Below are 13,050 nucleotides of genomic sequence, written 5' to 3'. Positions count from 1 at the left end.
ATTTTTAGAATATTTCTGATCTCCATGAGAACAAAACAAAATGGTTTTGCTTAAAAATATATTAATTCCCAGTTAAATAAAAAAATAGATGAAATAAAATAAAGCAGTTAGCAGAAGGCCTAGGATACAGTAAGTTTTTAACAGATGGGAATGATTAAATTATAATGAGTAAAGAATAGAAAATAGTGCTTTTCATCAAGTTCAAATTAATTTGATTGTTAATAGACAATCTTCTGGTCACATACATATGCTATAAACCATTGGTTACAAGTAATGTGTAACATAAAATCTTAGTTAACTAAGCAAATTAAACCAAAGCTGAAAGAAAAACCTGAAACCTATAAATCAAAATCTGTGTTCAAATATCACCTGTAACTGAATTAAAAACCAGGAAAGCAAACAAAAAATCTTTATCAAAAGAGTCTTTGAAAGACATGGTAAAAATACCCCCAAGAAATAATGATAAAAGTTTAAAGTCCTCTTCTAAGAACTTCTGAAATTCTCTGCTTTCCGTATCTGTGCTTTCAACATACAGGAAATCATTTTTTTTTGAGACAGAGTCTCGCTCTGTTGCCTGGGCTAGAGTGCTGTGGAGTCAGCCTAGCTCACAGCAACCTCAAACTCCTGGGCTCAAGTGATCCTTCTGCCTCAGCCTCCCAAGTAGCAGGGACTACAGGCATGTGGCACCATGCCCAGCTAATTTTTTCTATATTATTTTAGTTGGCCAATTAATTTTTTTCTATTTTTTTAGTAGAGACGGGGTCTCACTCTTGTTCAGGCTGGTTTTGAACTCCTGACCTCGAGCGAGCGATCCTCGCACCTCGGCCTCCCAGAGTGCTAGGATTACAGGCATAAGCCACCGGGCCCTGCCCAGGAAATCATTTTGATTTAAAGAAAGAAAAATAAACATATCAAGATTGAGTCTATTCAGTTTCACTGTTTTCTAAAAGAAAAAAGAAAAAAAATAACTTAAAAAAATTGAGTCTAGGCCGGGCGCTGTGGCTCACGCCTGTAATCCTAGCTCTTGGGAGGCCGAGGCGGGCGGATTGCTCAAGGTCAGGAGTTCAAAAACCAGCCTGAGCAAGAGCGAGACCCCGTCTCTACTATAAATAGAAAGAAATTAATTGGCCAACTGATATATATATAAAAAAAATTAGCCGGGCATGGTGGCGCATGCCTGTAGTCCCAGCTACTCGGGAGGCTGAGGCAGAAGGATCACTCAAGCCCAGGAGTTTGAGGTTGCTGTGAGCTAGGCTGACGCCACGGCACTCACTCTAGCCTGGACAACAAAGTGAGACTCTGTCTCAAAAAAAAAAAAAAAAAAAAAAAAAAAAAAAAAAAAAAAAAAAAAAAAAAAAAAAAAAAAAAAAAAAAAATTGAGTCTACATGTATTCTGTTACTGAGAAATTATTAATAGATTTAAAGGCAACTTGAGATTTATATGTTTAATGCCTAATTATCTCCAAAAATAAGAATAACTACTTATTAAAAATTTCTAACTATTCAACTGTTTTAGAAAGCCTCTGGATCTTCATATGTCAAATCAAATTTTATTTTTGAAATTTGATCTGAATAGACTTCTAAAATTTTCTTTATTTTAGTGAAATTTTGAGAAATGATTTTTTCCTCAAGGTATTGTCTCTGATTAGTTGTTATAAAAACTTTAATTCCCTTAAGCTAGTAATACAATTTATAAATTTATAGTCTGGTTATTTATTAAATACCTATGCATAGTAAAGTACTATTTTAACAAATGCTTAAATAAGAGAAATATAAAATTTAGACATTAAAATTTAAACAGCAAAATCCCCTCCTCAAGCTAGCGAGGACTGATATTTAAAATATAAGAGTTCTGAAGAACATACAAAACAGAAATATTTATATAAATATACACTAAGCAGTTTGGGTACTGAGTGCCTTAGAAAATAATGGTTACTTCAATTTATATAAATAACACAAAATGAGAATATACAGAATGTCAGGGAATAAGCCCAATACTTGATCTCCTTTTAATTACACAGATTTTAAAGACATGGGTTTTCTTTCTGAAAAACAAAAACATGTATTCATCACTAAATAAAAAGTATATAGGTTGCAATTAAGATACCATAAGCATTTTACTTTGAGACTAAAAGTGTCTTACCATTTTCTTCATTTCCAGAAATAGTAACTAAAATAGAAGAAAAAATAGTGAATAAATATACTTTAAACATTTTGTATACAAGTTTTATTTCAGGTTTAATATTCATCTTAATATCATTTTCATAAAAATAAAATTTGGTTATAAAATGTAAACACTAATACCAAGTCAGAATTATACTCAAAAAACCCCCAAAGCATTTAAATGCTAAAATTCAAATTCTTTATCATTAACACTACAATTGCAGTAAATTTTTTCAGATCTTTGCTAATTTTAAGTGTATCAACATGGTTACAGTTGTGATATTTCCTTAAGCTTGTTCCTTGATATATGCAGAATGAATCCAACTGTTTTCTACAGCACCATAACTTATTTGTTAGTCTGTGATGTATCTTACCAACCTCCTTGTGTAAGCTATAATTAAGGCAAATTTATTTTTATATAGAAAAAAGTAGAGGAACTTATCTTTCTGATTTTTAGAGTGCTTTTTCTCTGAACACTCAAATATTCAAGAAAATTAAGATGAAGCACAGAAAAGATAATTCCGTATCAACCTCTCTTACATTTTCTTCCATGTTGTATTACTATCCTGATGAATACAGCCAACAACCACGTCAGTCTCTCAAGCCTGAAACCCTGGGAATTGCTACTTACTCCTTCTTTCTGGAAAGGTCAATGACCTCTAGGTTCCGTTGACTCTACTACCTAAGTCTCTTTCAAATCTGTCACCTCTGCTTCAATCCCTCCACTGCTTTCCTCAAACGTGAAAGCTTAAAGTATTTTCCCATTTATCAGTTCACACACCCTCACCACCAGCAAACCTGATGAATACTCTTCAACACCTCTGAATCACTTTTAGAATAAAGTCCACGGCCCACAGTGGCTTATGCTTGTAATCCCAGCACTTTGGGAGGCCAAGGTGGAAGGATCAGTTGAGGCCAGGAGTTCAAGACCAGCCTAGGCAACATAGTGAGACTCTGTATCTACAAAAATTTTAAAAATTAGCCAGGCGTGGTGGCAAGTCTGTAGTACTAGTTACTTGGGGGGCTGAGGTGGGACGATCACTTGAGCCCAGGAGTTCAAGGTTGCAGTGAACTATGATGGCACCACTGCACTCCAGCCTGGGCAACAGAGCAAGATGGTCTCCAAATATAAAAAATAATAAAATAATTTTTAAAAAGTCCAAAATCTTCAGGGTAGCAAACACTACAGGTCATCTGTAATCTACAATCTGTCTGCCTCTCCAGTTTCTTCCGTCATTTGTCCATAGCACTGGTCTCATTATACTGAACAAATTGCAATTTCCTGAATGAATCTAGCAGTTTCACATGTGCTCATCCTTCAAGGCCCAGTTTGAATACTACCTCCTTTGTAAAGCCTTCCTGAATCTCTTTTTAGGCAGAGCAGCTCCTTTATATCAGCTCTGCTCATCTTCCAACTGTACCACACCATCTCATTTTTTTTTACAATTACTTGTTGACATGTCTCTCTTACCCTACTGGACTACACGCACCTTGAAGTGTGGAATCATGTCTTATAACAACAACAACCCTGAAAGTTATCATTAGTTCCATTTTACAGATAAGTAAACTAAGGCTCAAAATCATTAAATGACTTTCCTAAGATCACAGAGCTAGTATATGTGGCATAGATGGGATTTGAACTAAAGTCTCTTCAGACTTGTATTGTTTCCTATAGTGTCTCTCATCTTATTTATTGTTTTAGTCCCAAAGCCTGTAATACAGTTGCAATGCTTAAGAAATGTTTATTGATTCAATATCCACTTTTGATGACAATCTCTTGATAAAATAGGAATACATGGAAAATTCCTTAATAAACCAAAATACATTAACTTCAATCCCCAAAACAGCATAATTCAATAAGGTAACACTCTAGAAATCCCCACTAAAGTTAGGAACAAGATGAACAAGAAGTTTATAAATACTTTTTGGCCTCACACAGCATTTCTCATTTACCTTAGTGTACACTAAAAAGATTATAATTTGCTATGTGTGCTATGATGTGAAAATGATTGGGAAGTACTATATTAGCTACACAATTATAAAACAAAAATATATTAGTAGCATAAAAAATTAAAAAGGAGGCCAGGCATGGTGGCTCACACCTATGATTCTAGCACTCTGGGAGGCCAAGGCAGGAGGAAGATCACTTGAGTCCAGGAGTTTGAGGTTGCAGTGAGCTATGATGATGGCACTCTAGCTGGGGTGACAGAGCAAGACTCTATCTGAATAATTAATTAATTAGTTAATTAAATTAAAATTAAAAAGAAGCCAAATGTATCACTATTTGTAGATCATATAACTATGTTCCTTCATAGTCAAAGAAGATGAACTGAAAAACTATTATAAACAAGAGGTAATAGTGTACAAAACTGATTTATAAGAATTAGCTTTCATTATGTAGAAGTCACAACTGGTGAAAATTTTTATTTACAAAGCTATCTAACAAATAAAATTCATAGGAAAAAATGAGCAGATCAATTTAATGCTTTAGAAGGACACATAATAAAATTTGGACAAATGGAAAGGCTTATGATGGGTCATCATTCAAATGTCAATTCTCCCTAAGTTAAACTATAAATTTAGTGTAATTTCAATAAAAATACTTTTTTAAAACTAGACAGATTCTAAAATTCATCTACAAAAAATATGGCCAGGCTTAGTAGCTCACACCTATAATCCTAGCACTTTGAGAAGCTGAAGCAGGACTGCCTGAGGCCAGAAATTCAAGACCAGTCTGAGCGAGGGCCATCGCTACAAGCGAGAACCAGGAACCATCTCTACAAGAAACGGAAAAATTAGCTGGGTGTGGTGGTGCATGCCTGTAGTCTCACCTACTTGCAAGGCTGAGGCAGGAGTATCACTTGAACCCTGGAGTTTGAGGTTGCAATGAGCTATAAAGAGGCCACTCACTGCACTCTAGCCCAGGTGACAGTGAGACTCTGTCTCAAAAAAAATAAAATAAAAATTCATTTGCAAAAAATAAAATTCATCTGCATGAAGAAGTAGGAAAATTTTGAAAGAGGGATATAATGAAGTAGGACTAGTCATACCAAATACTAAAGAATATTAGTTTTAAACACCAATTATTAAAATAGTTGTACTGGCTCATGAACAACAGATTAATGGAAAATCACTGAAAGCCCCCAAATGAACCCAAATTCATATGAGAATTCAGTATATGATAAATAAAGGATATCAAATCACTGTGGTTAAGAGTCAAGAAACAGCATTGGAACAAATAGTTAGCTACCTAAAAAAGAGATGCCACTGAGATGTACAACATAGACCAAATTTCAAATGTAACAAAGATTCAAATTAAAAGAAAATCATGTTAAGTTGTACATAAAACCAGGGAACAATTTAAGTATATATAGTTTTGGAGCAGGGTAGGTCTTTTAGGGTATGACACAAAACCTAGAAGTCATAAAGAAAAGACTGATACGTTTGTTTGATTATATAAAAACATAAGTGTCTGGAGGAAAAAATACTGCAAGAAAGTAAAAACTAACAATAAACGAGGCAAAAAAAAGTTCACAATTCTTACTACAGACTAAGAACTAATTTCCTTAATATTTAAAGAATGCCTAGAGGCCTGTAATCCTAGCACTCTGGGAGGCCCAGGCGGGTGGATTGCTTGAGGTCAGGAGTTCGAAACTAGCCTGAGCAAGAGCGAGATCTCATCTCTACTATAAATAGAAAGAAATTAATTGGCCAACTAATATATAGAGAAAAAATTAGCCGGGCATGGTGGCGCATGCCTGTAGTCCCAGCTACTTGGGAGGCTGAGGCAGGAGGATCGCCTGAGCCCAGGAGATTGAGGTTGCTGTGAGCTAGGCTGACTCCACGGCACTCACTCTAGCCTGGGCAACAAAGTGAGACTCTGTCTCAAAAAAAAAAAAGGAATGCCTATAAATCAATAAATTGATTGATTGATTGATTGAGTCAGAGTCTCATTCTGTTGCCTGGGCTAGAATGCCGTGGCATCAATCTAGCTATTGTCTAACGAAAATAGCCTTTTCATGAGGCTTTTTTAGTCTGTGCCCATTGGTGTTTTCAGGTTGCCAGCTTCTCTAGCACCTCTAGCATATGTCTGGGACATATGAGGCAAAAAAAAAAAAAAAGAAATCCAGGGGAACTCACCACTATGGCATTTCTCAGGTCTCAAGGTCCCTAGCTAAGCTGGCTTCTTCTCTCCACCTTTCAGAGTCTTCTTATGTTTGTTTTATGTAAATTATCTAGAGTTTTTAGTTGTACTTAGCAAGAATAGGAAGAAGAGTATCTATTCCATCTTGTCCCAGAATGGAAGTCCTAGCTTGTCCTTTTACTGCTGAGAAGCATTCTATTGTATGTTGGTATCATAACTTGTTTATCCATTCATCAGTTCATAGACATTTGAATTGCTTTCAATTCAAATAAAATTAAGAATTAGAATAAGATTAAGAATTAGAATATCCCATATTGCTCACCCAACAATCTCAAGCTAATGAGACTAATAATACCCAGTAATATAACTACTTAAAAGTTTAAATAAGTTTTTTCATATATTCTTTGTCCATTCTCTAAGAATTGTGTTGTATCTACACTTTGAAAGCATAAAGCATAGATCCATTACAAACTTATTACCTTGTCCTTAATCTCTCATTTAGTCTTGGGTCTACAAGAAAATAAATATTTAACATTTATACTGGAGTTTTAAGTTGTATCTCTTAATCAATTTGGTTGTCTGAAACACAATGTCATTCTCCAGCAAACTGATTTTGCTATGGATACTATTCCAGTTGCTGTTTTTACACAGTGATTTGGGGTGATTCTAGAAATCACTATCCATTAGTACACAAAGACAATCTTTTCTTTTCTTTTTTTTTTTTTTTTAGCACTGCACAATATTCCATTGTGTGGGTGTTCCAGTTATACAATCAGGTTTCTATTGATGGACATCTGGGTTGTTTCCAATCTTTTACTGTCACCATGTGGCAATAAATAACCCTGTGCATGTGTTTATTCATTGAAGTTTATCTTTAGTATAGATTCCTAAGAGTAGAATTACTGGACCAAAAGTAAATCTGTCTGCCATGTTCTTAGCTTTTCCCCAAATCTCTGATATAGAGGTTATACCATTTTATACTCCTACCAGCAATGCCTGTTTCTCTGCAGTCTCCTCAATAAAGTTTTCAACCGTTTGGTAATGCAGGGTAATTTCACCTTGTGTTTACCTTCTAAGTGAGTATAAGCATCTTTTCTTATGTTTATGAGCCATTTTCTTTTTTTTCTGTGAACTATCTGCTTATGTTATTTACCTACTTTTCTCTGTAGAGCTTGGCAATTCTGAGCTATCTTTAGAGGCTTTTCTCACCCTCTCATTATAAGATTATCTAACCAAATTTTCTTCTAGTACTTGAATATTTTCGTCTTTTACATTTATATTTGGCCCATTCTGAAATGGTCAATTTCAGGGGAGGAAATGAATGTATCAGATAAGCCTGAAATATGTTGTGGTGCCAGAAAAAAAGGAAATACTAAAAGATGATGGGGACACATCAAAGGACATAGAAACCAGATTGAAGGGGCTCCTATTGGCCAAATCTAGGACTATTTGAGCAACAAAATAATGTTAGACTATAACTCATAAATTAGAATCATGATTATATGCTGATATAAATGAATGAATCAATAAATAAGTAAATAAGAGGACAATAAGCTCTTCCATACAGAATACTAACTAATGTAGGAAAAAAAAGATGGAATTAGAAAATCACTACTTGTCAACTAGTATAATCATAACTGTTTTAAGCAAGAATCTGAAATACATGCTAAAAAGAGTAAGTGAAAATAATAAGTAACAGAGTATTTATTTACAGAGTTTCACAGTGCTTCTCCAGGTTGGGTTCCCTGGAATCAGATGCTGACACAGAGAATAGGCACAATATATTTACTAGGGATCAACACCTGTGAAAGGAAGCATAACTGGACCTAGGGAGAAATCTAACTGCAATGTAGGCCTAACCTCTGCAACTGGCTGAGCGCTCTGGAGTGAGTAGTCCTGCCCCATCTCACTCAAGCACTGCATGCAAGCTGTATCAGGAAATGTATGACCTTGGGTGAGGTGAATCATGCTAAAAGTCATGCTGCCAGATGGAAGCTGTCTTCTGACCACACTAGCCACAGTTGAGCAACAAGTCCTTCCTCAAAGAGGAATCCGTGGGTGTGGTGGGCTACTGGAACGCTTACTAATTCCAAAGAAAAAGTGGACCTTTTTCTTGAATGGAGCAACACGGCAAATACCATCTCAAGTGCTGATCGAAGTTAACAGTCCCCCAAATGGTACAATGACACAGCATCAGTTCTGCAATATTCTTGCTGAAAGTGTATAGGCATACCTCGTTTTATTGTGCTTTGAAGATACTGTGTTTTTTACATAGTGAAGGTCTGTGGCAACCCTGCATGCAACAAGTCTACCATGACTATTTTTCCAACACCATGTGCTCATTTAGTGTCTCTGCGTCACATTTCAGTAATTCTCAACAATGTTTCAGACTTTTCTATTAATTTATACCTGTTATGGTGATCTGTGATCAACAATCTTTGATATGACTATTGTAATTGTTTTTGGGCACTACAAACCGTGTCCATATGAGATGCTAAACTTAATCAATAAACGTTATGTGTGTTCTGACTGCTCCTGACCAACCGTTTCCCAGTCTCTCTCCCTCTCCTTGGGCCTCTCAGTTCCCCTAGACACAACAATATTGGAATTATGACAACTAATAATCCTACAATAGCCTCTTAGTGTTCAAGTGAAAGGAAGAGTTACATGTCTGTCTCATTAAATCAAAAGCTAGAAACGGGCCGGGCGTGGTGGCTCACGCTTGTAATCCTAGCACTTTGGGAGGCCGAGGCGGGTGGATTCCTCAAGGTCAGGAGTTCGAAACCAGCCTGAGCGAGACCCCGTCTCTACCAAAAATAGAAATAAATTAATTGACCAACTAAAAATATATATACAAAAAATTAGCCGGGCATGGTGGCGCATGCCTGTAGTCCCAGCTACTTGGGAGGCTGAGGCAGTAGGATCGCTGAGCCCCGGAGATTGAGGTTGCTGTGAGCCAGGCTGACGCCACAGCACTCACTCTAGCCTGGGCAACAAAGTGAGACTCTGTCTCAAAAAAAAAAAAAAAGCTAGAAATGATTAAGCAGTGAGGAAGACATGTAAAAAGCCAAGAAAGGACCAGACACTGTGGCTCACTCCTGTAATCCTAACATGCTGGGAGGCCAAGGTGGGAGGATCCCTTGAGTTCAGGAGTTCAAGACAAGCCTGAAGAAGAGTAAGACCCTGTCTCTACAAAAACAGAAAAATTAGTCGGGTGTGGCAACACGTACCTGTAGTCACCAGCTATTTGGGAGGCTGAGGCAAGAAAATAGCTTGAGCCCAGGAGTTTGAGGTTGCAATGAGCTATGATGATGCCGCTGTACTCTGCCCAGGGCAACAAAGTGAGACTGTCTCAAAAAGGGAAAGGAGGGGAAAGGAGGGGAAAGGAGGGGAAAGGAGGGGAGGGGAGGGGAGGGGAGGGGAGGGGAGGGGAGGGGAGGGGAGGGGAGGGGAGGGAAGGGAAGCCAAAAGCTAGGCCTCTTGTGCCAAACAGGTTAGCCAATTAGTAAATGCAAAGGAAAAGTTTTTGAAGGAAATTAAAAGTGTTAATTCAGTGAATATATGAATGACAAGAAAGTGAAACAGCCCTACTGTTGATATGGAAAAAAGTCTGAATAGTCTGGATGGAAGACCAAACCAGCCACAACATTCCCTTATGTCAAAGCCTGATCCAGAGCAAGGCCCTAAATCTCTTCAATTCTATGAAGGCTGAGAGAGGTGAGAAAGATGCAGAAGAAAAGCCTGAAGATAACAGAGGTTAGTTCATGAAGTTTAAAGAAAGAAGCAATCTCTATAACATATAAATGTAAGGTAAGGCAGTAAGTACTGATGTAATAGCTATAGCTAGGGCAAGTTATCCAGAAGATCAAGCTAAGATAATTGATGAAGGTGACTACACTAACCAACAGACTTCCAATGTAGACAAAACAGCCTTCTATGTTAAGAGATGCCATCTAGGACTTTCACAGCTCAAGAGAAGTCAATGCCTGGCTTCAAAGCTTCAAAGGACAGGTTGACTCTTTTGTTAGGGGCTAATGTAGCTGATGACTTTCAATTGAAGCCAATGCTTAATTACTATTCCAAAAATTTTAGGACCCTTAAGACTTATGCTAAATGTACTATGCCTATGCTCTATAAATGGAACAAGAAAGCCTGTATGACAGCACATCTATTGATAGCATGGTTTACTGAATATTTTAAGCTCACTGTTGAGACCTATTGCTCAGAAAATAAGATTCCTTTCAAAATATTACTGCCCACAGACAATGCATTTAATCGCCCAAGAGCTCTGATGGAAATGTACAAAGAGATGAATGTTTGTTTCATGCCTGCTAACACAACATACATTCTGGATATGGATAAATTGAAAACCTCTGGAAAGGACTCACCCTAGAGGCCATTAAGGACATTCAAGTTCTATGAAAGGAGGTCAAAATAACAACATTAACAGGAATTTAGAAGATGCTGATACCAGCCCTCATGGATGACTTTCAGGGTATTTAGACTTCATTCAATGGAGAAAGTAACTACAGATGTGGTGGAAATGGCAAGACAATCAGAATTAGAAGTAGAGCCTGAAGTTCAGAATGGAACTGAATTGCTGCAATGTCATGATAAAACAGAACAGATGAGGAGTTGCTTCTTATGAATGAGCAAAGAAAGTGGTTTCTTGAGACAGAGATTTCCTCCTGGTAAAGATGCTATGAATATTGTTGAAATGACAACAAAGGATTTAGAATATTAATATTACATAAACTTAGTTGAAAAAGCACCACCAGGGTTCAGAGGATTGCCTCCAATTATGAAAGAAGTGCTACAGTGAAAAGAACGCTATCAAACAGAATCACATGCTACAGAGAAATCCTTTGTGAAAAGAAGAGTTAATAGATGTGGCCAACTTGTTATCTTAAGAAACTGTCACCGCCACTCCAACCTTCAGCAACCACCAACCTGATCAGTGAGCAGCCATTAACACTCAGGCAAGACCCTCCACCAGCAAAAAGATTATAACTTGCTAAAAGCTCAGATGATAGTCAGCATTTTTTAGCAATAAAGATTTTAAAAATTTAGGTATATACATTTCTTTTTTAGACATAATGCTATTGTATACCTAGCAATAGCATTGCTCTTGTACTATAGTATAGTGTGAACATAACTTTCATATGCACTGGCAAACAAAAAAACTTGTGTGACTCATTTTATTTGGATATTTGGTTTCTCGTGGTGGTCTAGAACCAAACCCACAATTTCTCTGAAATATGCCTATATATTCTGAATTGAATCATAATAGACAAACCAAAATTGAGGGACATTTTACAAAATAAACCTGTACTCTTAAAAAATGTCATGGTCATGAAAAACAAAGACTGAAGAACTGGCCTGGCGTGGTAGCTCACTCCTGTAATCCTAGCACTCTGGGAGGCCTAGGCGGGCTGATCGCTCAAGGTCAGGAGTTTGAAACCAGCCTGAGCAAGAGCGATACCCCCATCTCTACTATAAAATAGAAAGAAATTAATTGGCCAACTAATATATATAGAAAAAAAATGAGCCAGGCATGGTGGCGCATGCCTGTAGTCCCAGCTACTTGGGAGGCTGAGGCAGTAGGATTGCTTGAGCCCAGGAGTTTGAGGTTGCTGTGAGCTAGGCTGATGCCATGGCACTCACTGTAGCCTGAGCAACAAAGCAAGACTCTGTCTCAAAAAAAAAAAAAAAAGACTGAAGAACTCTTCCAGATTAAAGGGCACTAAAACAACATGACAATTGCAGTGTGTGATCCTAGAATGGATTGTGGAATACAACAAGGAATTGCAGGAACAACTGAAGTTTGAATAGGCCTACAGATTAAAAAATAGTATTTAATCAATAGTAATTTCCTTATTTTTATAACTGTACTTTGGTTATATGAGAGAATGTTCTTGTTATTAGGAAATAAAATTGAGGTAATTTATATTATTTATATTATCTCTCCAACATTACAGAGAGAATGAATGAAAAGCACATATGGCAAGTAATAACATTTGGGAAATGTGATTATATAAGGTTATATGATAATTCTTTCTATTTTTTTCACAAGTCTGAAATTATTTTAAAATAAAAAGTTAAAAATATAAGAAAAAAGATTTTATCTATCTATAGTTTATAAATACAGTGTGAGATATGGATCTGAGTTTATCTCTTACCAAATATGTATCCAGTTGCCCCATCTTTTCCTCTGTGATTTAAGGTGCTATCTTTACCATATTTTACATTTCTATAATTACTGTCTATTTTTGGACATTCTATTCTGTTCCAGTAGTCAATATGTCTATCCATGTTCTTCTTTCTCTTTACTAGTAAGCCTTCATGGGACACTTTCAGCTTCCAAAGCTGTCTTCTCCCCTAAAGAGGTTCTTTCTCAAGGCTGCCATCCCTAGTCATTAACACTTTCCAAGTCCGTCCCTCCCTCCCTCCTTCCTTCCTTCCTTCTTTCCTACCTTCCTTCCTTTCTTTAGACAGAGTCTGGCTTTGTTGCCCAAGCTAAACTGAGTGCCTTGGCGTCAGCCTATCTCACAGCAACCTCAAACTCCTGGGCTCAAGCGATCCTTCTGCCTCAGCCTCCCAAGTAGCTGGGACTACAGGCATGCACCACCATGCCTGGCTAATTTTTTCTATGTATATTAGTTAGCCAACTAATTTCTTTCTATTTATAGTAGAGACGGGGTCTCCCTCTTGCTCAGGCTGGTATGGAACTCCTGACCTCAAGC

General features: G+C 37.0%; 1 protein-coding gene across 5 annotated transcripts in view; it reads right to left on the bottom strand.

Annotated features, from left to right (window-relative positions):
* ZDHHC20 (zDHHC palmitoyltransferase 20) overlaps positions 1 to 13,050 on the bottom strand; it is a 69,898-nt gene that overhangs the window by 44,098 nt on the left and 12,750 nt on the right. For all 5 annotated transcript variants that reach the window (XM_076009556.1, XM_076009553.1, XM_076009554.1 and 2 more), the window contains exon 2: positions 2,144 to 2,170. In XM_076009556.1, the coding sequence (XP_075865671.1) occupies positions 2,144 to 2,170 (27 nt within the window). The remainder of the gene's footprint in view (positions 1 to 2,143; positions 2,171 to 13,050) is intronic.

This window comes from Microcebus murinus, chromosome 13 (genome assembly GCF_040939455.1).
Source record: "Microcebus murinus isolate Inina chromosome 13, M.murinus_Inina_mat1.0, whole genome shotgun sequence".
NCBI lineage: Eukaryota > Metazoa > Chordata > Mammalia > Primates > Cheirogaleidae > Microcebus > Microcebus murinus.
Note: the sequence above shows the minus strand (reverse complement) of the source record. Positions and strands in the feature narration are given on the sequence as shown.